The sequence below is a fragment of the Monodelphis domestica genome, chromosome 7 (genome assembly GCF_027887165.1).
Source record: "Monodelphis domestica isolate mMonDom1 chromosome 7, mMonDom1.pri, whole genome shotgun sequence".
Taxonomy (NCBI): Eukaryota; Metazoa; Chordata; class Mammalia; order Didelphimorphia; family Didelphidae; genus Monodelphis; species Monodelphis domestica.
The window spans coordinates 260,003,622-260,029,271 of record NC_077233.1 but is presented as its reverse complement, the minus strand read 5'-3'; the positions used below and the strand labels follow the sequence as shown (position 1 = coordinate 260,029,271).

Here is a 25,650-nt window from a genome sequence, read left to right as displayed (position 1 = left end):
ATAGATAGATAGATAGATAGATAGACAGATAATGCCTTTTCTAGTGTGGACATGGGGGGAGATACATTGGAAATTTAATGTAACTAATAAACAAATAAATTTAAATGGAAAAAAGAAAGCAAACGAATATTTAAAAACAAAAAGACTAATACTCAGGGATATGGAAATATTTATGCAAAATGTTTTAAAATTTTTAAAGTAGAACCTGCAGTTCTATAGACAAATTGACTCTATAATTCTATAAAATATTTTTAAAAGTATACACACAGGGGGCAGCTGGGTGGCTTGGTGCATTGAGAGTCAAGTCTAGAGACAGGAGGTCCTGGGTTCAAATGTGACCTCAGACACTTCCTGTCTGAGGTCCTGCCAATACACAGTGTTGACTCCAAGATAAAGGTGAGGGTTTTAATTTTTTTTAAGTATACACACAGATAATACATGTATAACCCAGTAGAATTGCTTGTCAACACTGGGAGGAAGAGGGGAGAGGGGTCCATGAATCATGTAACTTTGGAAAACTTATGTGCAAATTTGTTGTTGACATAAAATAAAGACAATTTCTTTTAAGTTTACACACACAGTGATATTACTGAATGTGCAATCATCAGAACCATAGGTCAAGAGGGAGTATAGAATAAGTAAATTATTGACAAGCTGTTACAAATACATGAATATTCTTAACCAAGGGCCCATGAACTTTTTAAAAATATATTTTGAAAACTCTATATGAATTTAATTGCTTTTCTTTATAACCCTATACATTTATATTATGTATTTTAAAACATTATTCTAAGAAGGGACTCGTATGTAGATTTCACCAGGCTGTCAAAGTGGTCCATGTCATCAGAAAAGGTTAAGAAAGCCTAGAGTTGGTGTACTCTTTATTGTTAGACAATTAATCAATGGAGGGGAATGATGGTGGCTGTCACTAGTGATCACGGATCATTATCTCTTTAGTAGATATTAGTTTACTGAATCAGTGCTACCATGATAGCTAGCTAGGGCCAAATGGGATACAGAAGAAGGTCAGTTTTACCGAATAAGAAGGGAAAGATCCTCAGTGGGACTCATTGGGGGGATAGGATGGGAGAGAGAAGAGGTGGAAAGTAGGAACAGAGCACTATGATAACACACTAGTGAGAAATTATATCCATAGAATCACAAGGGGGAACACAGATATTTTGGATAACTAGGTCTTGGGGAGATAAAAAAAAAACCAATACCTATTTTAGAGACCTTGGAAAGTTACAAAAAAGTGTTGGTTTTCCTTTCAATGGCCCCATGTCGAAGATTTTCTTCCTTTCTGTTTTTGCAAACAATTGATACCATTCATGGAACTGATTAGTTTTAAGCCCAGTCTTGTAAATTTGCATGCAGCCACATATGCAAGTTAGTCATAATGAGTAAGTAAGGCTTTTAGCAAAAATTGAAAATATATGTTGTGGTGTTAGTGGATATAGTAAACTGGCACTTAGCTATAAAGAAAACTAATCCTCACATTTCTCTGAGGCGGATTTGAGGTTCCTGGAAAAGAAATTAGCCAAGAAATAATGTCAAAAGGCATCTGAGTACTCTTTCTTTCCATATTATAACACGGTAACCAAATAACTGAATAACCAATGAGCCGCACAACGTTAATTTATGCTAATCACTGCTGAAGTTACATTTCTGAGGCAGAACATGAAATGGCTTCATCCCCAGCATGGAATTTGAAATCTCAGCATGAAAGGTTTCATGCATGAGACTCCTATTTCTTTGTTCCTCTGACAAAGTGGCATTCACAGTCTGTCCCAGTTACTTAGTAACATGCTACAAAAGCAAATCTTGACTTGTCAGTAGAGTTGGGGTTTCCATTGGTATGAAAATACAAAAACTTCAGTATTTACAGCAAGGCAGCCTTCAGGTTCTTAATTCATCAAGCATTCAAAACATTAGTTCAATTTACTGTTTTCCTGATCCTTCCCACTGATAATGGACAAGAATTAAGGCAGGAATACAGCACGCTAAACAAGTGAGCCTTTTAAAAAATAATTGCCTGAGACTTCTTGCAGAAGATGCATTAAACAGATTGGAAAAGGGAAAAAGAAATAATGAATCCTTTGTGGTTTTCTTTCCAGTTCATTCCGTCTCCACATCCAAAAAAAAAAAAAAAGAACCCTTTGTTTTGGTGTGAACTTAGGCACGTCAAAGGAGAAGGAGATGAAGCATGAAAGGAGGAGGTTATGGTGTTTGTTGTTTTGTTTTTTAACTGATGACACAGAGACTCTTTAAAACAATTTCTAAGCCTGTCCTTTCATTACAAGTGTTATCTTTGAAAGAGAAAACCCCCAAATGTGCATACATGTCATAAATGGAAGGCTTGGTGACCACTCCCTCTTAATGGTCACCAATTTTCATCCTAAATTCTCACAAGCCATCTATTTACCAAGTTCTATAATTTGTGTAAAGGACAGGCAAATGCCCCACTTTTCCAAAAAGGATAGGAAAGGTACAGTATACAAACTTTAAGCCAGTGAGCTTAATTGAATTTTCTGGAAACTATCCCCCATCTTCTCTTCCTTAAGATTTCTGACCAACTGCCCTCCTTCCTTCCTAATCACATAAGAGAAAGAAAGCATCTCTAATTCTTCACCAAGACTAAGCCCCAAAGCTTGAACCTTAATCCCTCTGAATCTCAAAGCTGTAATGGACATCAAGGGCCATCCTGTTCAATCCATATCCAAACAAGAATCTCATCTCCAGGGGGAAACTGGATGGCTTAGTGGATTGAGAGCCAAGCCTAGAGATAGAAAGTCCTGGGTTCAAATTTGACATCAAACATTTCCTAGTAGTATGACCCTGAGCAAGTTGCTTAATCTCCATTGCCTAGCTGTAGAATCAATATTGATTATAAGATGGAAGGCAAGAGTTTAAAAGGAAAAAAAAATCTCATCTATAATATATCCAAGTGATCATGCAGCCTCTCATTGAAAACTTCCACTGAGGAGGACCCCATTGCCTCCTGGAGCAATCCATTCCACTTTGGGATAGGTATAGCTGTTAAAAAAAAAACTATTTTTCCTCTCTAATTTCTACCCATTCCCTTAGTTCTGCCTTCTAGTGATTGCATACAGTCCTTCCAAAGTTGGAGACAGCTACCATATTGTCCTCTACTACTCTCTTCTCCAAGCTAAGCATCCCCAGTTACTTAAATTCATCCTCGTATGTCATGGCCTCATCCTTTTCATCAGGCTGAATGGACCCTCTCCAGCTTGTCAAAACAATTCCTAAAATGTGGCATCATATATAGAACATGATACTTCACAAATGGTTCAAGCAGGATATAATATCGCAATGCTATCACTTCACTAGATCCAAGCACTAGACCTTTCTCAATGTAACCTAAAACACTAGAGTGAGCTTTTTTGGCCACCATGTCACACTACTGGCTTATCTTTTTTTTTAACCCTTACTTTCCATAATAGAATCAATACTAAGTAGTGGTTCCCAAGGCAGAAGTTTGGTAAGGGCTAGGCATTTGGAAGCAAGTGACTGCCCAGGGTGCACAGCTCAGAAATGTGAGACCAACTACTGGCTCGTACTCTACTAAAGCCCCACAGATGCTTTTCAAACTACTCTCTAAACACATAATTCCCTATATTATACTTGTGGAGTTTATTCATTGAATCCTCAGGTCAAGGATATGAAGACTGCTTCAGCGGAACAGGCGGAAGAAACCAATAAGAAGGTTCAACGGCTGAGATGGCGACACAGCAAAGCACTGTGGAGTGCTCAGGGCGTGTTGGAGCACAAAAAGATCCAAGTATAAGACTATATTATTCAGTCAGCTAGGTGATGCTGTAGTAGTAGAGCAGTGGGTTCAGAATCAGGAAGACCCGAGTTCCAATCTGACCTCATATACTTTCTAGCTGTGTGACCCAAAGTAAGACACTTAACCTCTCTCTGCCTCAATTTCTTCATCTGCTAAAAAGGAGAGGTGATAGGATCAAATGAGTTCCTAGTGCTCAATGAATATTATTTATTATTATTAGTTCCATTAAATTTCATCTTATGAGATTCAGTCTATTTATTGAGATCTGGAATATGTCATCCAATATATTAACTAATCTTCTAGCTAGATGTTACTGTCAGAGTCTTTTTCAAATATAAAATTAAAATGATTAATGGCATAGTTAAGCATGGAACCCTGGGACATTACATTCCTCCTTCTGAGCTGATTTTATCCATTAATGACTAAATTTAGGCTCTAGCCATTCTCAACTGACTGTTAACTTTATCTTTTCCAAAAGAAACATTTTCAAAAGTTTTATTAAAATCAAAGTCAATTTTATATATGTACCATACCCTTTAGCTATCATTTTATCTATAGCACCCCTTTTCTACCTGGGAAAAAAAGTAAATCAGATTATTCTAGCATGAATTCTTCTTGATGAAAACTTGATAGGTCTTTGTAATTACTGCTTGCTTTTCTAGACATTCACTAACCATCCTTTTAGCAATAATATATTCAATATTTGGCCAGCATTTGAAATGAAGATTATTAACATGAAGTTAGTACATTATATTCTCCTTTCCTTTTAAAATATTATAACTAAAAACTATATAAAATATTACAAAATAATTAGGTTGTAAAAATTTAAGATGGCATCTGGTCATCTTTAGAGCCAGTGATCACCAGGTCTTACATTTTTTTTTTTACAAGGTTACTAGATAAACAAGTCAGAGGAATACCATCAACGTAGCTCATCCAGATTTCGCCAAAATGTCTGACAAAGTCAAATAGGAAAAAACATAAATATGTGGGCTATTTCATGCCAATAGGTAAATTCAGAATTAGTAAGCCCAAATAAAAGCAGGCTGAGTTGTGCATTTATGATGACAATATAGATAGAATACATCCAGCGTAGAGTGGCCTTTATGGCAAGGGATTATGCCAAATGAGATCCAGTTTAAGAAAATGAGAATGTTAATCCTAGAGAAGGAAAGTCTTGGGGGTGACCTAATATCTGTCTTCAAGTATTTAAAGGGATTAGACTTGCTCCACTAGATCCAAGTGGGTAAAAATTGTAGCCATGGATGAATATTAAACAGAGAATGTCCTAACAATTAACACTATCCCAAAAAAGATTAGTAATAAAAAAAACTCCAATTCACATAGCAATTTAAGGTTTACAAGATATTTTCCTCATAACAATTTGGAACTCGATTTTTTAAAAAAAGATAAACTAAGGTATAATTATTTTAAAAAATAAAAGATCAGAGATTAATAACTAAAAGATGCCTTCGATATGGTCTTGTCTGACTCCCTCATTTTATAGATGACACAACCAAGACCCAGATAGGTCCCACAGGTACTAAGAAACATGAACAGGATTTTAACTCCATTCCTCTGCCTCCAAATCCAACACTGAGCATGCAACCTCCTTCCTTCAAGATAGGTATCACAAGTTGTTAATTTTAATTTTTATAGAAATCGAGGAGGGATCTGTTATTTCATCTATGTAGGGAATTCCCATTATGCAACCCCCCTCCACCAGATCCATAATTCATGCATAATTTAGTCTTAGAGAAATAGTAAATGGCTTGCCCTTGTGCACAAATGCTTGTTGATTGATTACTGAAGTGAAACTTGAACTCATATCTTCTTTGTAGAGCAGAAAGTGATCTTACAATTGAATCCAACTCTCTCATTTTACAGATGAGGAAACCAAGTCCCAGGATGATAAAGTGACTTGCTTACTCCAAAGTCTATCTTCTATCCATTACACCCTGCTTCCTTTCATTGTGTTATTATTCCCATTTTACAGAGAAGAAAACTGAGTCTCAGAAACGTTAAAAGACTTGAAAATTACACATAATAGCAAGCCCCATTATTTAATAAGTATTTTTATATGAACATACCTGGGCATTTTATGACTTTTCTCAGCTATATCAGAGCTACCAGCATCACTACTCTGGGGACATAATTAATAACTGACTAGCATTAATGAAACAAAAAAAAAAAGAAGCACTGCTCTGGCAATGGGACTTGTTACAAGCCAGAACTCTGGACAAAAACTGATGCAGAAGCAAATGTCTGGTGGAAAACAATGTAAATGACTCACACTAACACTTCACAGAGTGAGAATGAGTGTGATTGGGCAAACTGCTGCAGGACTTTATGCCACGTTGGAAAATGGTGTAGATTTAGTGTGGAATTGAAATGTTTCTTTTACACATTTTTCTGCCCTTTTTTTTTTAATTGTCAGTCACATATACCTGAATTTTTGTGTGCTGAATTCACAGAGAACAAGGTCCTACTATATTAGGATTTGAATTCGCTTCTCTCCTGATCTTAAGAACAAAATTCTTCCAGTATACCTTGCTTGCTTCCCATCCCTTTAAGTCTCCAAGTAGAGACTGGAAGCTCACCTCTCATGAATTGTATATTAGAGAATCTATATGCCAGCTGTGTGATCCCTTTCAACTCTGAGATTCTGTTATTCCTATCCAGTTATTAGGAGCTAGGCATGCCGTTTTAATATTTCCTCTCATAATCGAGCCAAGAGGGATTAAGACCTGGCTGTCTCAAGCATGTTATCAAATTAAGTACTCCTATTCCTTGAATCCTCTGGGGTTAATTTTATATCACACTCTGACCATCATCTCTGAAACATCTCAGGAAAGCAATATGGGAAGAAATAAGCCCAAGATTCCCTGTGTGGGGCTTCAAGTTATTATAAATTTCATTGATTTAGATCCAGCTAATTCAGAATGTGATTATTCCAAAATCAATCTGTGCCTCCAATTTACCTTTATGTTATGAAATTAATAGAGTAATGAATCAAGGCAACACCAGCATTTGTAGCCAACAATAAGAGCATTAATTATTAATGATTCTCACCTACTTACAAAGCCCTACGAAGATGAAAACACTCTCCATTTCTATTTCCTGTCAATGCTACTGAAAGTAATTAGAAGTCATAAGATTGTGTTTCTTTGGAAATACTGTCTAATTTAAACTTTGCACGGTCACTATCATCTTCATAATTAAGGGAAATCAGCAAGGTTTTAGGTCGCTTTTTCTGAGTAGCTGGAATCACACATGAGACCAGACCTATAAGGAAGGTCAGATTTATATGGGAAGCCAGTGAGCCCCCCTAAAATATTTGTTTAGTCAGCTTATTAACTCTTGTTTTAAGCAATTTCCTCTGTTCTTTCATTACATGAACTGCTTGATAATTGTAGCTACTGACATTGTCCATCACCTTAATCATCATCATCACTGAAATATTATTAAATGCCCACTAGAAGCACTGACCAAGTGAAAGTTAAATGTGGGATCTGTCTTTCAGGAACAGAGAAATGAGACCAAAGATTGAGAATATGTAAATAAATAACCTTTGATGTCCCCATTCTTCTACCTGCACAGTGTTGCCAGATTAATCTATCTGAATCACTTAGGGAAATTTTTAATACTGAGGGTATAAGAGAGGATCAGCAAGGAATGGGACCTCCTTTGAGGGTGGATGGGATAATTAAAGTGGATGACAGAGAGGAGGATTTTTTCCTTTTTTTCCTTATTGAGGAAAATTACTTTTAGATTGGAATGGAAGGAAGAAAAATATCTTAATAAAAAAAGTTGATGCCAAAAATAATTATGGATGTCGTAAAAGGGCACAGAGCTGCCTTTGATGAGTTCAAGATGAAAAAACTACCAGATTACTGATGGGTACATGGTGAGTGACCACACAAGGAGTGTGGAGAAGAAGAGGACTGAAAAAGAAAAAATACTGTCATTTTTTCATAGGAAGAAAATGCGATTTGCAACAACAAACCAAACTGAATTTTTATTCCTAGAGGAAACATTCCTAAAACATGTTATTAAAAGGTTTGTTTACAGAGTAACTAGAAAATGGAGTGGTAATCACTAAGGTCTAGCATAGTTGCATCAAAAAGTAGCACAATGGATGGACCCAATGAGCAATTAATAATAAATAGCCCAATGTCAACTTGAAGGCAGGTTTCTACTGAAGTACCCCAGAGGTTGGTATTTGAATCTTGATTAAAGAAACACATATTAAGTTTGTACGTGACAAAGAACTGGAAGGAATAGTTAAAATGTTAGATACTTTTACTGGGGCCTGGGAGGATGTGTATGAACTGAGGCAGAGTGAAATGATCAGAACTAGAAGAACAATTTATATGATAATAATATTGTAAGAAGATCTCTGACTAGCACAGTGACCAAATATGATTCTCCCGTACTTATGACAAAGAATGCTATCACCATGATGTGATGGACTAAATATACAGAATTTCAAAATAAAACACATTTTCGTTATTGGGCCAATAAAGGGAAATTGTTTTGCTTGACTAAACATGTTTGTCACGAGGGCTTTGTATTCTTTCTTTTTCCTTTTGCCAGTTGTAAGTAAACAAAGGGGAAGGAGAGAGGTGAGAAGGAAGGAAGGAAGGAAGGAAGGAAGGAAGGAAGGAAGGAAGGAAGGAAGGAAGGAAGGAAGGAAGGAAGGAAGGAAGGAAGGAAGGAAGGAAGGAAGGAAGGAAGGAAGGAAGGAAGGAAGGAAAAAAGGAAGGAAGGAAGGAAAGGAAGGAAAGGAAGGAAAGGAAGGAATTCTATTTTTTTAAACCTTTACCTTCCACCTTAGAATCAATACTATGCATTGGTCCCAAGGCAGAAGAGTGGTAAGGGCTAGGCAGTGGGGGTTAAGTGACTTGTTGAGGATCACACAGCTAGGAAGCATCTGGGGTCACTTGAACCTGGAACCTTTTGTCTCTAGGCCTGGCTCTCAATCTACTGAGCTACTCAGCTGCCCCACCAAGGAAATTCTTTGAATTTTTGTGTTTTGTTTTTTTTTTTTAATATACAGAAGAGAATAGGGAAAAAAAAAAGAAAATCCAGAAATTTTTGTAAGTTTCTTTAAAAAGCAAGCTATACATAATAGATATTTTTGATTTTCCTGTTCTACTATTATTATTTCATGTTTGTTCAGAACAAAAGTAAAATAAAATGAGTGCTGTCCAAAAGTAATAATACAATAATAATTGTATCCTTCACTAGAAGTCTCTAAGCAAAGTCTAGATGACCATCTGTTGGGGATTAGCTTCAGCTAATGGCCTCTTAGGTCTTCTCCAAATATGAGGTTCTATGATTTTGTGAATTGTCAAATGAGCGGCACAAACACATATAACATATTCTGAATACCAATCAGTATAAGACATAATTGTGCTAGATCATGTGGTGCAAACTAGAGGTTCTGTTGAAGGCTCAGAAAGCAGCAAGAAGTCACCTCAATTCAGGGCTGCAGGGGACCTCGGAGTTTTTTAATCTAAAGTTTTCTAATTTTCTAAATAATATAACTGGAGCCCAAAGACGCAGACTGACGTGTGAAAGATCTCACAGCTAATCGGTGGCCAAATCAGGAGAACCCAGGTTTCCTAAATCCCAGTCTAATTTTTTTCCTTCTATACTTGGCTATCCAAATGTGCCTGGATGATTCTTTTCCTGTTGTAGATTGCCATACAGACTCGAAGTTCATTAAAATCACTAGATATAATAAACATTTACTAGTCAGAGTTATAAAAATGCTGCTAGAGCAAGATCTCTTTCGAACTCTTCTCAATACTTCTTAGGTTCACTCAGGTTAAGTAGAATTCTATCTGACTCTTTTAATTGGCAGCCAAAAGTTCTTCCTGCACAAAACTCTTTCAGTTTGCTTTGGGGTTTCAAGGTAGTTTGGCATCAAAAATTAATGGGCTGCCAGCTGTATCCATTTAGTCTAATTAAAAAGATGATCTAACCATTCCCTCCAGCTCCTCTGCTCTCACCTACTGGATTTGGGAGCTGTCAAGCTTGTCCTGGGCTCAGTTCTAGTTTCAGGGAGCCTTAAAAGACTGTTCTTCATAGCCTTGGGCAGAGTCTTAACTACCACTGCTTTCTCAGCTTCTTTCTTATTCCTACTAAAGTAATTCCTCCCTTCTCTTCTGACTTCAATTTTCCCCTTCTGTATAGCACAGCCCAAACCAAAAGAGACAAACATCAAAGCCATCCCTTGTGTCTGGGCATGCACAGAATACATTTTCATCCTGATCTTTGGAAGGAGTTTTCTTCTTCCAAAACAGCAAACCTCCCTGGATCCTCCGACCCCCTTCCCTCCTTTACCAGTTGTTCTCCCCTTCTCCCCATATCCAATTTCTAGATATCTATTGGCTTATGGCTCACATAGGACTAGCCTGTTTTAAATATAGGTTTTCTTCTTCTGTCTCTTCCCCAAATATAACATTCAAATAAACTTAAAAATAAGTCTTTTATAAAGTAATAAAACAACTTTTTCAAAGTATAGAGACAGAAGTTGAAATCATGGTAACAAGTGCTTTCATGGGAAAGAGAATGTAGCTCAAAGAGAACAAAGGGAATATCCACAGTTTGATGGCAAGAAAAAATGAAAAGTTATTAATAAAAAGTGAGAAGGAATAGTTGGAGAGGTCAGAGGAGCATAAAGAACATGGATTATTTCAGAAGTCAAGGGGAAAAGCGCCACAGCTAAGTGGTTCAGTAGATAGACTGGATAGATAGATAGCCAGACCTGGAGTTGGAAGCATCTGGGTTCAAATTTGATCTCAGATGCTTTCTAGCTATGTGACCCTGGGCAAGTCACTTAACCCCAAGTGCCTAGTTCTTTACTACTATTCTGTCTTGACATCTAGATTCTAAGACAGAAGATATGGATTAAAAGAGAAAGAAAGAAAAAGAAATCCAGGGAAGAAATCATTTCCAAAAGAAGGAAGTATGGGTACAGAATGCCATATTCACTGTCAAATATTGTAATTGTATTGACTGATTTTGCTTAATTTATTGCTGTTAAAGAGAGGGTATCCGGAAATTGTCATTATTGGGAAACTAAACAAATCAACAAAACATTTTAAAAATAAAAGTAAAGAAATGGTAAGTGGTCCCAAGTGCCTGAAGGAGGTTGCAAAAAAAAATGAAGATGGAAGGAAAGGGCAATGAAATATAGCAATAAGGAAATAGATATTGACAACCTTTTATAAGGCCAATTTCAGGAGGGTTGTGGGGCTTTCAGGAAAATATGGATTAGGAAATAACTAAAAGGAGAACTAGATGTAATCCTACTTTGTATGACAGTCTTACTAAAAATATCCAATTCAATCAAAACACAGGTACTTCTAAGATTCCCTTTTTCACCTGTGTTATTGTTTGAAGCTTGGGGAAATCTCCAGGGAGGCTGCATTGCTTTAAAAAAAATAATAACTATAGCTTTAAAGGGCATTCACTTAACTACTATTCACATGCAAAATGACCTGTTATCTTTGGACTACAGAGAAAGGCTATCTGATACCAACTGCCAGAACCAGGAAGCAAGATCTCAGGATGCCACAAATAATTCTCCAGGCCTCTTTCCAAGCTCTTTTCTATTCAGGAAGGAAATTCCAGGGCCAAGAGATTCATGGCTTCATCTATTTTTCTGTATCTGATACTGCATTTTAAATTTATTCCAAACCGGAAACATCAACCTATAAATAAAGTGGGAAACAATTGCCAGTTCTTATATCATTTAACAGTATTTTATTTTACTTTTAAATCAAGGAGATCGTTTCCTTTAGATAGCTACCTTTCTTTCTGGATTCATACAGAATTTATGCAAATTCTGAAAAAGTCCCTATTTTTACTTCAACATCTCTGTGATTGAAGTTGAAAAAAAATTCAAAGTGAACTCCAATAATTAAATTAAGCTCCCCTACCACCCTTCACATGCTTTACAACATGGGTGAAACACTTGCTTCCCACCCACCACAGTAATATCGGGGCACAAGAAAGCTAGAAAGAACAACTTTTGATCCATTCAAGGGATAGAGCACTAGACCTAGAGTCAAGAAGACCTAAGATGAAATCCCAGCCTCAGACATCCTAGCTGTGCAACCCTGAGCAAGTCACTTAACCTCTATCTACCTCAGTTTCCTCAACTGTAGAATGGAGATAATGAAAACACCTGCCTCCCAGAGTTATGAGAATCAAATGAAATAATGATTATGAAGCACTTAGTTGGTACTATATAAAAGTTAACTAGAACTAAGTGTTTGATAAGCCCAAAGATCCAAGCTTCTGGGGAAAGAATTCGGTATTTGGCAAAAACTGTTGGGAAAACTAGAAAATGGTATGGTGGAAACTAGCCATAGACTGACATCTCACACCACACACTAGGATAAAGTCAAAATGGATACTTTTTTCTCCAAATAAAGGGTGGCACCATAAACTAATTAGGGGAACATAGAAGAGTTTACCTGTCACACTCACTATGAATGAAAGAAAAATTTATGACCAAACAAGACTTAGAGAACATTATGAAAAATGAAATGGATAATTTTTGACTATATTAAAAAGGTTTTGTATAAATAAAATAAATGCAATCAAGATTAGAAGAGAAACAACAAATTTGGAGAATTTTATAGCAAGTATCTCAGACAAAGTCCTCATTTTCAAATATATTGAGAACTGAGTCAAATATATAAGTCAAATATATAAGAATATAAAGCATTCCCCAACTGAAAAAATGGTCAAAGGATATAAACAATCAGTTGTCAGCAGAAGAAATTAAAATCATCTATAGTCATATGAAAAAATATTCCAAATCACTATGATCAGAGAAATGCAAATTAAAACAACTCTGAGGAACTACCTCATACCTATCAGATTGGCTAACATGACCAAAAAGGAAATAACTATTAGAAGAAATGTGGGAAAATTTGGACACAAAATCACTGTTGGGGTAACTGAACAGATAGAACCATTCTGGAGAGCAACATGGAACTGGGCTAAAGGGTCATAAAAAAACTGTCTGCCCTTTGACCCAGCAATATTACTACTGGATCTGTATCCCAAAGAGATGATAGATAAGGAAAAAGACCTACTTGTACAAAAATATTTTTAGCAGCTCTTTTTGTAGGGGTAGAGAATTGGATACTGAGGAGGAGGTGTCTATTACTTGGGAATGAATGAATAAGTTCTTTAGTTGTAAAAGAATTCTATCACACCATAAGAAATGGCAAACAGGGGGGCAGCTGGATAGCTTAGTGGATTGAGAGCCAGGCCTAGAGACAGGAGGTCCTGGGTTCAAATCTGACCTTCCAGCTGTGTGACCCTGGGCAAGTCACTTGACCCCCATTGCCTAGCCCTTACCACTCTTCTGCCTTGGAGCCAATACAAAGCATTGATTCCAAGACAGAAGGTAAGGGTTTTAAAAAAAGAAAAAAGAAAAGAAATGGCAAACAGAATGAGTTCAGAAAAACCTGAAAAGACTTATATGAACTGATGCAAAGTAAATGGGGCAGGACCAGGAGAATGATGTATACTATGAGAGAAATACTAAAGATGATCAAACTATGGACTAAATCATCAGCAAAGCAAGTTCCCCAAAGGATTCATGATTAAAAATACTATCACAGACAAAGATCTATTGGAGTTTGAGTGCAGATCAAAGCATGCCATCTTCTACTTTATTTTCTTCATGACTTTATTTTTATTATATGTTGTTTCTATCACAACATGGCCAATATGTTAATATGCACTGATTGAAAGCACTGTTTTAATCTATATCAGACTATTTACCACCTCAGGGATTGGGGAGGGGAAGAGAGGGAAGGAGAAAAATCTTTATCTTAAGATGTCAGAAAATAATTATCAAAAATTGTTTCTACGTATAACTGAAAAAAGAAAGAAAGAATAAAACTCTTTAAATGTTAATTGGTAGTATATATAAAGTCAATTGCTTTTTGTAATATGATGGGAACTTATGCACTTTTTTAAAAAATTCTTTTAGGAACCAAATTTAAATTTTACAGAAAGGATTTACAGTCAAATTCACATTTAAGTAAATCTAGCCTAAGACCATCAGTATAACTACCCACAAGCTTGTTGCTTAATTGTTTCAGTCATGTCTGACTCTTTATGATCTCATTTGAGATTTTCTTGCCAAAGATACTGGAGTGGTTCCTCTCCAGCTCATTTTACAGATGAGAAAACGGAGGCGAATAGAATTAAATGACTTGCCTAGGGTCTTGTCGCTAAGAAATGATTGAGACCAGATTTGAACTCAAGAAGATGAGTCTTCCTGGCAACAGGCTGGTCATACAATCCTCTTTGCCACTTTGGCTCCAACCCTATCTACAAAACTCTTCAAATTCAGAGAAATACTTGGTCAAAGTCATTGGGACTACTATCATTGATTTGAATTAGATAAACAAATTCCTGGTCAATAAGGAAAAAGTTACATTATCTTCCTTAGTCTTTCAGAGTCATCAAAGCATACTTTTTAAAAAATATTTCATGATTAGATTTATCTTTTATGTCATGGCAAATGTAACCTGAAAGCTTATGTTCTCTCAACATATGCTGACAAGTCAGTTGATTTTGAATAGCCCAAAATGTTTATCTGAGTTTTTAAGAGGTTTTCTGCAAATGGCCCAACTCCTCTATAAGTTGGCACATACTTGTTTATCAGGGGTGAGTTTTGGACCTACTTCATCAATTTGAGGAACCTCTGGTGAGGAACTTCCTCTAATGATGGAAATCTGCATCCTTTAATGCTAAAAGAATTCCCAGAACAATGAAAGGGTAAGTGACTTGGCCAAGGTGATATAGCCATTACAAATCAAATTTGGAATATAAGTTTTTGTGGCTCCAAGTCCATTATTAAACCATGTGGTCTCTCTTTTCCTAGAGAAAGCCTGCAAAAGCTCTAAAACCTTGTAATTATATCAATAAGAGTACTCAACTATACAAAAACAGGTTGTAGATCATCCATTTCTGAATTGACTATGTCATTACTTTCTTAGCAAAAGAAATTTATTACCAAGTAGCCAGACTTCAAATGATGAGATTATAAGGATTTCATTAGGCTGTTCCTAGTCATGCAATAAAAGAAAATCATACCACTAGAGGGTTTGGGATGCCTCTTGTCCCTCATTTATTAATAAGAAAGGCTAACCAATTTGACTGAAGATCTGAGCAAAGTACATTAAGGTCAGAGTTAAGCAAGCTTTATTCTTAAGCTCTTTGGATCTACACAGGTCCTGTTCACAACAGAAACCCAAATGAAGGAGGTAGGAGGTAGGAGGTAGGAGGTTAGGAGGTAGGGCTAGTTGAAAGAAAGAATGGACTCCTTAAAAAAATACCTTGGCTTACTCATCTTGATATAATAGAAATATACTAATTCCCCAAAGCAGTGGCTGCCCTAAATCATCCTCAGAACTCCAAGAGCTTTGGCACACTCTGCAGAGACCCTTACCATTTGTTATTGCTGTTGTCAGAACCTAGGGACAAAGAGATGCAAGGGGAGCCAGATAAGACTGCAATTAATAAGATGCAATAAGACTGTACTCTTAGTCAATAACATTCCAGCATCCTTTGATAGTCTTAGTAAAGGTATAATTGGCCCTAATATAGTCAGAGAATATTCATTCTGAGCCGAATCTGGAACCTGATGCCCCTCAGGGTGAATTCATTACATATTCCTGAAAAGAAAATTCCAATTTCCTCTTTATAATGAGGGATTTGGAAAAGAATGATAGGAAGATCTTTGTTTTCCTTCTATTAAAAAGTGCCCTCCTCTTACCCCCAGGGACCTCATATTTTATGATTGATAGATTGTGAGAAAAACCATAAATGGAAGAAATGCAAATGAGATTTAAATATCTTTTACAGTTATTGTTTCATTCACAAACATAACTTCATTTGAGCTATATGATCATATACTTTAAGGAAAAGCTTTCAAATAGCATAAATACCTTATATATTTTGCATCACTAGAGTTTTTCCACATAATTAAATTTTCCAGATAATTCTTTTTTAAGTTTTAAGTGATTATCAGTTAATTCTATTGGTGGAAAAAATGTAATAAACAAATTAATTCTGGTAAACTCAACAACTGCAATAAGCAATACTGGTCTCAGAGAACAGATGGCAAAATATAATATTCTCCTTTCAGCAGAGACATGGAAGACTATAAAGACAGGGGTGCTGCATAGGCTTTCAAATGAAATTACTTTGTTCTTCCCCATACCAATTTTCATACCATTAGACCCTAACTTCAGATCCTCTGTGCCTGATGACCAGTTCTATGGGGTGTAAGAGTCAAATCTTCTTTAAGAACTGTGTTGTTCCGCGTCTTTGTCTGTTTGAGGGAGGACTAACCTCTAAAAATCCTAGAACTCTAGGTCTAAATTTATTATATTATGTCTGGGGTGGGGGGGAATTATGGAATTTAGCCACATGGTAGATATTTACTATTTTTTATTATGCATTGTCTCTTGTTTACTAGGGGGTCTTTTGAGTTGGTTTTATGCTAAGAATAAAAATACTGTAGGCATTATTTTAGCATGCATCTGTTTCTATGGAAATTTGCTACCATTATACCAAAGTTCTATTCCTAGCACTTATTGAAATACAATATGGTGGGAGCTCAGAGCTAAGTTAAAGCAATTGATTGAAAATGAGTTAGTGCTGCCCAGAGAAAAGCAGATCTGAGGGATAGGAGGTTATCACAAGCTTTAAGAACCATAGAGACACAGTATCTAGTCAGTATTCCTCAACAGACCACATAGAAACTACAAAGGTGATTTAATATTTTTAGATACTATCCCTTGTGGCAGCTGTCCCTTCTTTCAGGTGCACTAAAAGGATTTTTCTCCCCTCAACAAGAGGAAGAGAAAGAATAACCATCTATATAGTGCCTACTGTTGTGTTAAGAGCTTTTACAAACATCACCTCATTTGATGGTGCTATTGTTACCCCATTTTGCAGTTGAGGAAACAGATGAAAAATGTTTAAATTATTTGTCAGATAGCTAATGTCTGAGTCCAGAACTCAGATTTTCTTGTACCTGACTCCAGATACAGAATTCTATTCACTAAGTCACCAGTTGTTTCTAACTTCAGTCAACTCTTCTTGTTCTGTGTGCTGTGCAAAAGTAACTAGGTGAACTAGACATGGTTCAGGAGAGTGAATCTAACCTTTTTTCAAATAACTTGCTCAGTTACCCAGTTTATAATATATTTTATATATGTATATATATATATATATATATATACTGTAGAGTTGAAAGAACACTCTCTACCTTTGATCTTTCAAAATCTTTATTTAAAGAAAAAACACTGGAGTTTCCCTAGCCTGAAATTGACTACCCCCTCTAACCCTAGTCAGAGTCAAAGGTCCCTCCTTGGCTGATTGGTGCATTGGAAATGGGAGGGGGCGTGTTCTATCCCTATCACGGGATTGGTCCATTCAAGACCAATCCAATGCCAGTAAGTACAGGGGAGGGACCCCTGGGGCATGCTGTGGGATGCAGTCCCCTAGCTACAATATTTTTAAAACCCACAATACCCCCAAAGTCTCAGGAGTCATGCTCATGTCTTTTAGCTCCAAGTTCACAAGACAAAAGAAATGAAATTTAACACTAGGAGGCATAACATAAATTCACTTTGGAATAGCAACATCAGTGATAAAAAAGACCATCATCATTGTAAAAGCTGAATCAGAGAGTCTTCTTCCATTATGAGAAAAAATGCTTATGAAGCCAAATAGCACACCTTAATAAATTTAATAATTATTCAATCTCCCCAGCATTAACATTGGATTCTTTTAGAAATTGAAATTAAAAAAAAAAAACCTTCTCCATTGGAACACATATAAATGTTTAATTAAATGTTTGAACATTACATTTGCTGCAAAAGATTTAAGTCCACACTCTCTTGTTTAATTTGCATTAATTAGATAAAGACAACATTAAGAAAAACAAATAAAAGCTAGTTACACTTAAAGTTTTCCTGTTGTGAAACTAGTCAAGAATTATGGCTTGCTTTGAATCATTGTCTCTTAAAGACCTTAATCATCAGCACAATACAGTGAAAAGAACGCTAACTTTAGATTTATAGGATCTGGGTTCCAATTATGACATTTGTTACCTATATAACCTCTACACAGTCACTGAATATCCTTTCATCTCAGTTTTCTCATCAGATTCAAAGCAAATTCCTTCAACTAGTTTCACAGCAATACTTTGACTATTACCAGCTTTCAGTCAGTTCTATTTTGCCATTTGACAAAATAATGAAGGAGCTCAAATAGATGGCCCCTGGGGTCTCTTCCAGATATATATCCAAGAGCTAATGTACTTTTACTACCACGTTCCAGGAAATCCACTTGGACATACTTTACCAGCCTATTGGACACCTTTCAATAGATATTTCCTATCCTATTGAAGATATCTTTTTTTTAGGCCAGTTACTAACTCCATTTTACAGGATTAGGAGGCTAAGTCTGTTGAGCATTCATATCTATTTTCCTTTTGGTGAAGGAATTAGAGAAATGGAATATTTATAAGTATCACCCTTCTTCTAGTTTCCAATTCAGTTTATCCTAAGTTATGGTACCTGATTAAATTTCTAGGCATCTCAACTTTTCAAGCTCAGGTCTAACTCCAAAGTCTGTACTTGATGCTGTCTCTTCATAATCTTATTTAATCATGAGATCCTCTGACATCCTGTTTGTTTCTTCCCTTGCCAACACTATCAATCCCAGTCATCGCCAAAGTCATCTCCACCTTCCTCAGATCTATTCCTTATCAGGTATTCATGGAGAACATCCAGGGCTTTTACTAGGTGATGGGTGTTGGCAAAGATGATCTCTCCAGATGATGACCTGATTCCAAAGCACTTAAATTTTCCAATCTTCATAATTTAGAAATTCATTCCACCAACATCTTTCCACTCACCCTCCAAATCTCTCCTGTTTGGAGAGAGTGGGTAGGTTCAAGGAGGTAAAATGTACAGCAGAAAGAATACTAAACTTGGAATTAGAAGACCCTGACTCAAATACTGGCTCTGACATTTGTTAGATGTTTGAAAATCATTGAATTTCTATGAACCTCAGTTTGTTTATCAATAACTTGAGAGTATTTGCACTATCTGACTTACAGGACTTATAAACAAATTGTTTCTTCCTTTGCCAACCCTTTCATCTCAGTTATCTCCAAAGTAATTTGGAGTATAGCATTTAAAATAATATATAAAGAATCGTTTTTGCTCTTTTTCTCTCATAGGTTCTTGGGGGGAAATTATCTGGAACACTTTTTTTTCCACCCATCTTTCAAGGCCTAATTTAATTTAATTTTTCTTTTATGGAGCCCTCTTTTTGACTATTTCAACCTGTATCTTCTCCCTTCTCTGAAATCTTAGTGCATTTAGAAATTTTAGAAATTAAAGGGACCCTAAAAATTACCTAATTCTGTGGTTCTCCAAATTCTTGCAGGGATAGCAACTTCATCTTAAACAAAACTTTCGTGGAGCCTTTCCAGTTAAACCTTGTAGAACAAAAAGGACTTAATTCAACTAATTCGACTTTCTTGTTTTGCAGATGAGAAAACTGAGGTCCAGTGAGGTGCCCAATGTTACTTTGGTAGTAAGGAGGTGTACCATTATTTGAACCCAGGAATTCTAGCTCTAAATCAGCTTAAAAAATTTTTTTTAAATCATGATTTTTTTTTAAAAACTTGCCTTTTGTCTTAGAATTGATGCTAAGGATAGATAGGTTCCAAGGCAGAAGAGTAGTAAGGACTAGGCAACTAGGGCTCAGTGACTTGCCCAGGGTCACATAGCTAGGAAGTATCTGAGGTCAATTTTTTTAAGAAACCCTTACCTTCTATCTTAGAATCAATACTCTGTATTGGTTCCAAGGCAGATGGGCGGTGAGTGTTAGGAAATAATGGGTAAATGACTTGCTCAGGGTCACATAGCTAGGAAATATCTGAGGCCAAACTTTTTTTTTTAAATAAACCTTTGTCTTCTGCCTTAGAATCAATATTGTGCATTGCTTCCAAGGCACGTGGGCTAGGAAATGGGGTGGGGGGGGGGAGGTAAATGACTTTGTCAGGGTCATACAACTAGGAAGTGTCAGAGGCCACATTTGAACCCAGGACTCCTGTTTCTAGTCCTGGATCTCTATCCACTGAGTCATCTAGCTGCTCCCAAATCAGCATCACTTTTTCCAGGTTCTATGACTGTTGTGAGGAACCAAAGGGATCTTGGGAAAATCTCTTAGAGCAAAACCCTCCTTCAGCTCGGTAGAAATTCAGGCAGAGAATCAAAACCTCTTTCCAGCTAAGTGGAAATCCAAGAAGGAAGAAAAGTCAGTTATTTTCAGTTCAAACTCCCACAGTTCCTTTCTCCTTCCCAGAATCCTCTCCCAGGGCTTGTATCCAAATTCCCTTTTTTTTTTTTAGCTAATCCTTGTAATTGGTCTATCCCTAACATATTCCTACATTTGAAAAGCATTTTGTAAGTCGTATACCATAGACATAATGTTTATCATTATCATCATCATCACCACTACCATAAAATAAAGAAGTATAAAAAATAAGAACTATCAAATAATTAAAATAGATCTTTTAAATAGATTGTAAATAAAATATAAAAATTAAATAAGGAATACAGCTTTTCTCAAACTTTGTTTCTGAGAAAACTGGGCTTTTGAGCATCTCAAATAGATGTTGGCTAAAGAGTGCATGGATTCAGTCTTGATGCTTTATTATACATTTCAAGAAGTTTTCAACTATAGCAAAGGTATTGATCATTCCATAAGGCTGAAAACAAGTTTTTGATGTATCCGTCTATCATGAATGAAACAGCCCTGCCTAATGGTACTTACTCAAACAAGAAGCAGCAAAATCAGTGTTTCTTTCAATCTTTTCCCCTATAGGAAAACTGAAGTCCTCATTTCAAAACTTTAAATATTCAAATGAAAAGGGACAGTTTTATTACAGATACTGGGAGCAGAACAGCTGCTACTCAGGCTTAGCTCTTCTTCACTCAACCTTCCTCCCAAAGGGGGCTGTTAAAACACTGTTCCTGCTGTTTATGGCTGAGTAAATGGTTGCTCTGGGTCAGCATATAATTAGGTACTTACTGGTCTATAAAATGACCCCTCCTGGCTGCATTTTTTATCTTGCTTTCACCAGAAAACTGTCAAGGAGTACAACAAAATACGCTTCAATGCAAAAGAGAAATTGTGGCAAATTCTAGAGAGAAATGTGCAATTTTTAATGGAAAACATCAAAGCCCAGGTTGACATCTGATCTTGACATGACTAATATGATATAAAAAATAGCCTCTTAAATTTCCTTGGTTTGGTAACGTAGAATGGCACTCCCATGATAACTGACATATACAGAGTATTTAATGGCTTACAGGGTACTTTCTTTACGATAACCCTGTAAGGAAAGGAAAGGAAGTATTACTATCATCTCCCTTTTATAGACAGTAATAACAATTCACATTTATATAAGCACTTAAAGCTTTACAAAGCTTTTTTCTTACATCATCTCATCTGATCGTCATTACAATCTGTCTTATTGTTAATCCTGTTTCACAGGACAGGGAACTTAAAGCTCAGAGAGGTTGAGTCACTTGCCTACTGTCACACAGTTAGTAAGCATCTGAGGGAGGATTAAAGACCAGATCTAGTTGACTCCCCAGTCAATCACTTTATCCACTGCAGCATACTAGGGGGGGGGGGAAAGCTTTACTGAGGTTTACCCAGCTAAAGAGTGATTAGAAATTATATCTTTCCTAGCTCTAATTCAATAATTCAGTTATTGTGTATTAAGCTTGCCAGCTGTTTCAGGCCTCATACAAAGAACTGAGGATGCAAAGGAACAGGATCTATTCTCAAGACGTTTATAACCTACTGTCGGAAAAAACAGAAGTATAATTAAATACAAAATCTGAGAATACTCTTAAAACTAGGAGGAGTAGGAAAGGTGTCCAGTGAGAATGGTCTCTGAACTGAGCCTTAAAAAAAGCTAAGAATTCCAATGAAGAGGAGAAGTGCCTTAAGGGGAACGATTGAGGAAGAACAGTCTATGCAAAGGCATGAAAGGAAAAGATAAAATGTTGTTCTTGTTTAGTAGAATCCAACTCTTCCTGACCCAATCTGGGGGTTTCTTGGCAAAGGTACTGGAGTGGTTTGTCATTTCCTTCTGTAGCTCATTTGAAAGATGAGGAAACTGAGGCAAACAGATTTGCCCAATATCACACAGCAATTTGAACTTAAGCCCTCCTGATGTTAAAGCTGATTTTCTATCCATGGAGCCATCTAGCTAATAAGTCAATTGGATGGTGTAGAGAAGAGAGAAATGATAAGAAAATGCATGCAAAGGTCAGAAGCTGGAGATGGGTCAGCTGTCAATCAAAGGAAAATTCCATTTGGAATGTTAGCAGGAAAAGCAGTTTGGAGCCAAGCCAACGGTGACTGTTTTGAGGTCTTTGGGCTGATGGGGGTGACTTTGAAGGAAGAAGCTGGGTTTATCTCTGGGACTTGGGATAATCAAGTTGGAGGTGGCCTGGCCATCTCCAGCTTCTGTCCTTTGCATGCATTTTCTTATAAGCTCTCTCTTCTCTACAATGGGATGGAAAGTGAGTGAGCAGGTAAGGTGAAAGTAGTCTGAAAAGGTGGGTTGGAGCCAAAGTGTAAAGGAGTTTAACTGCTTAGCTGAGTATTTCATTGAGTGTTCTTCCCATATATCACACCACTTCTCAAGAGGATACTGCAGCTAAGTGGCACAGTAGATAGAGTACCAGGCTCCAGAGTCTTCCTGAATTTAAATTTGGCCTCAGGCACTTACTATTTGTGTGGTGCTGGGCAAGTCATTTAACCCTGTTTGCCTCAGTTTCCTCATCTGTCAAATGAGCCTCAGAAGAAAATGGCAAACCACTTCACATATCTTGGACAAGAAAACCCTAATGGAGTCACAAAGAGTTAGGCATGACTGAAAAACAATTGAACTCAAAAGGTCCTTTCCTAACAGGACTGGAATTCAATGTAGAGCTAGGTATGAGAAGGGTCAAGTTAGTATCCAACTACTGAAACTCTTCTTATCATAGGATCATAAATCTAGAGTTGAAAGGGATTGAAAGGGTCACAAGTCTCTTCATGGTTCAAAAGAGGAAACTGAGGCTCGGAGAGGTTAAGAGACTTTCCCAGGGACAGAAAGATAGTAATTGTCTGACCAGATGCTCCTGACTACAAATCCAGCACTCTAGCCATTACACCTCAGAACCTCACTCATTATGAGGTTTATTCAGTACTTAAATTTGGGCGCAGAAAACCATGTTTGCTTCTATGAGGAATCATTTGTCTTGGGTTACTAGTTTGGTCCAATTCTAAGTCTTAAACAAAGAAAAGATCAACATTTCTTTTTCATCTATTGAGCAGTCTAGGAACTTTTTAATTGTTTCTCCATTGAGATAAATTATTGTGGTTTAATTGTTGAGGAATGCTGCTTATGAGATGCACAAAAGAAATGAAACAAAAAGAGTATTTTACAAGTTGGTTCTTCGACATCTTGAACACCAGATATATCTAAACTTACCCATTTTAGATGGGTTATGTGGAGGAAATAATTGTCCTTTATCTGATCTACTTTGTATATTGAGTCCCCTTTATTAGTGGTATTTCAATATGGTGGGAGAGGGAGATTTAAACAAGAGTCTTTTAGATGCTTTGCTTTAGAGATTTTCCCTTTAGTTTTGCTCTGGAGTGGGGGCATAATGAGCCAGAGTGTGAAAGAAAAGCCTGGTCCCTTTTCTTTGGAGTCACCTCTCCCAAGATCGATCCCTGTCAGTCTGAGCTCAGAACTGGGTCCCCCGTGGGAAGAAGGCACCCCTCCCCAACCAACAAAGCAAAGGAACTACAGGGTTTCATTCACAGCTCTCTAAGTATATCTTCTGTCTCATCTCCAGTTCTTTTGATTTCTTTAATCCCTTTCAATTTACCCAAGCATTCTTTGTTTATCCATCTCGGCTTCCTAATCCATCAATCCATCTGCAGAGAAATACACAGAATCAAAAGGAAATCGATGTGCACATTTTAAAAGTTATTTTAACGTTATATACATCTACTTGTTTCCTTTCAGGAAGGGGAGGAATCTTCATTTTTGGAACAAATAAACCCTTTCAGGCTTAAGAGGTTTTCTTAGCCCAAGAAAGGAGTAAGCAATGTTGAAGGACAGCGGTTAGTTGTTACAGAAGTCATTGATTCCCAAGAAAAAGGAATCAATTTAATGCTGGCATGATTCAAGCCGGAGCTAAAGCACTAGGGAGGAAGATGGGGAGAGAGGAGAGGGAGAGAGAAGTTGGACCGCCAAGACCAAGAACCGAGAATGAAAAGTCCTTCCCGAGCAAGAAAGAGGCCACTTAGGTCATTCTGGATTCCTGCCCCGTTTTGAATGCTGAGATCCTCTTATAAAGAAACAAATAAATGAATGAATAAACGAACGAACGAATGAATGCGGCAAAAAAAAAAAAAAAATTGGAAGCGTGAAAGTCTGACAAGTTTGTCAAAAGAGACTCAAGTGTGGGAGGGGATGGGAAAGAGATGTAGGGGACCTTGGACTTAAACACATTAAGAGGCCTTTTATGGGTTCCGAGTTCCTGCATTTTCCTCTATTCTCTAAAGTCCTTGGGACTCTTGATCTGAAAGGGCTGTGCCCAGAGCAGGCGAGGGGACCGCCTCCTGACTTTGTTACATCCCCGTTAGCAGCCTTTTCTTGTCTTCTCCCCCAGTGTACTCCCTCTCACCCCCTTCCATTGTAAGTCTGGGATGTAGTCAAGAGTTGCACCCCTTCCCTTCTAGCTCAGGTTCCCCTAGCTCGGTCAGATATGGGACTCACCCAACTTGCACTCGCCATCGTGCGCCTTGTGGACCCGCTCGCGGCCAGCCCGCACCGAGATCCAACTGTGCAGGTGCAGGGCGCACACGCTCTGGTAGGAACGCCCGTCCGACCCGCACACAGCGCCGTCCTCCTTGCACACACACAGCCCGGTGCCTTCCAGCTCCTCGGGGAGCGGCGCCTGGGACGCAGCCGCCCCCAGTACTTCCCGGGACTGGCTCACACAGACCAGTCCGGGGCCGCAACGGGCTTGGCGCCTCCTGCCCGCACCGCCTCTGCCTCCGCACAGCTCGCCCTCGGCACCCAGGCACTGCTCACAGCATCCACAAGCGTCCCGCACAGAGAGCTCGGGAGCCTGGCATCGCACCGGCTCGCAGCTCTCCGGGATGCATGGACCGCACTCGCTGGTGTTACCACCATCGTTTGCCCCCGTCAAGCGATAGGACCTGAGGCAGAAAAGCAGCGAAAGCAGCAGGAACGGGGGCAAAGTGAAACCGGGCATAGTGGGGACGGGAGGCTAAAGAAAGAGAGAAAGAGCGCTGGCTGGGAAAGAGGCACTCTTTGCCTGGACTGCTTCAGAATAGACGGTAGCAGCTGGGTGGCGGCGGAGGAGGTGGAGACACACCCAATTTCTTTGCCGGGGGCGGAGAAGAAGCTGGCAGCCTCCGACTAGCCCCAGCTCTCCAGAGCAAAACGTCAAGGGACTGGAATAGTCAGAATAGAAAATAAGGCCATCACACTGAACGGAGTCAGGCTGTACTGTAATATCCCTTACATTTGTCCATTCTCTCAATCGCGAAATTGGGGACACAGAATGTTAGTCGAAAGGAACTTCGAAGCGTTCCAACCCTCTCATTTCACAAATGAGGTCAGGGAGATGCTTCAAGACACATAGCTAGTAGGTCAAAGA

The 25,650-nt window shown here is 37.8% G+C and overlaps 1 protein-coding gene across 1 annotated transcript in view; it reads right to left on the bottom strand.

Annotated features, from left to right (window-relative positions):
- IGFBPL1 (insulin like growth factor binding protein like 1) overlaps positions 1–25,435 on the bottom strand; it is a 67,757-nt gene extending 42,322 nt beyond the window's left edge. Inside the window, exon 1 of the mRNA XM_001372394.4 lies at positions 24,741–25,435. Coding sequence (XP_001372431.2) covers positions 24,741–25,242 — 502 coding nt within the window. The 5' untranslated portion in view covers positions 25,243–25,435. The remainder of the gene's footprint in view (positions 1–24,740) is intronic.
- Between the last annotated feature and the right edge of the window lie 215 nt (positions 25,436–25,650).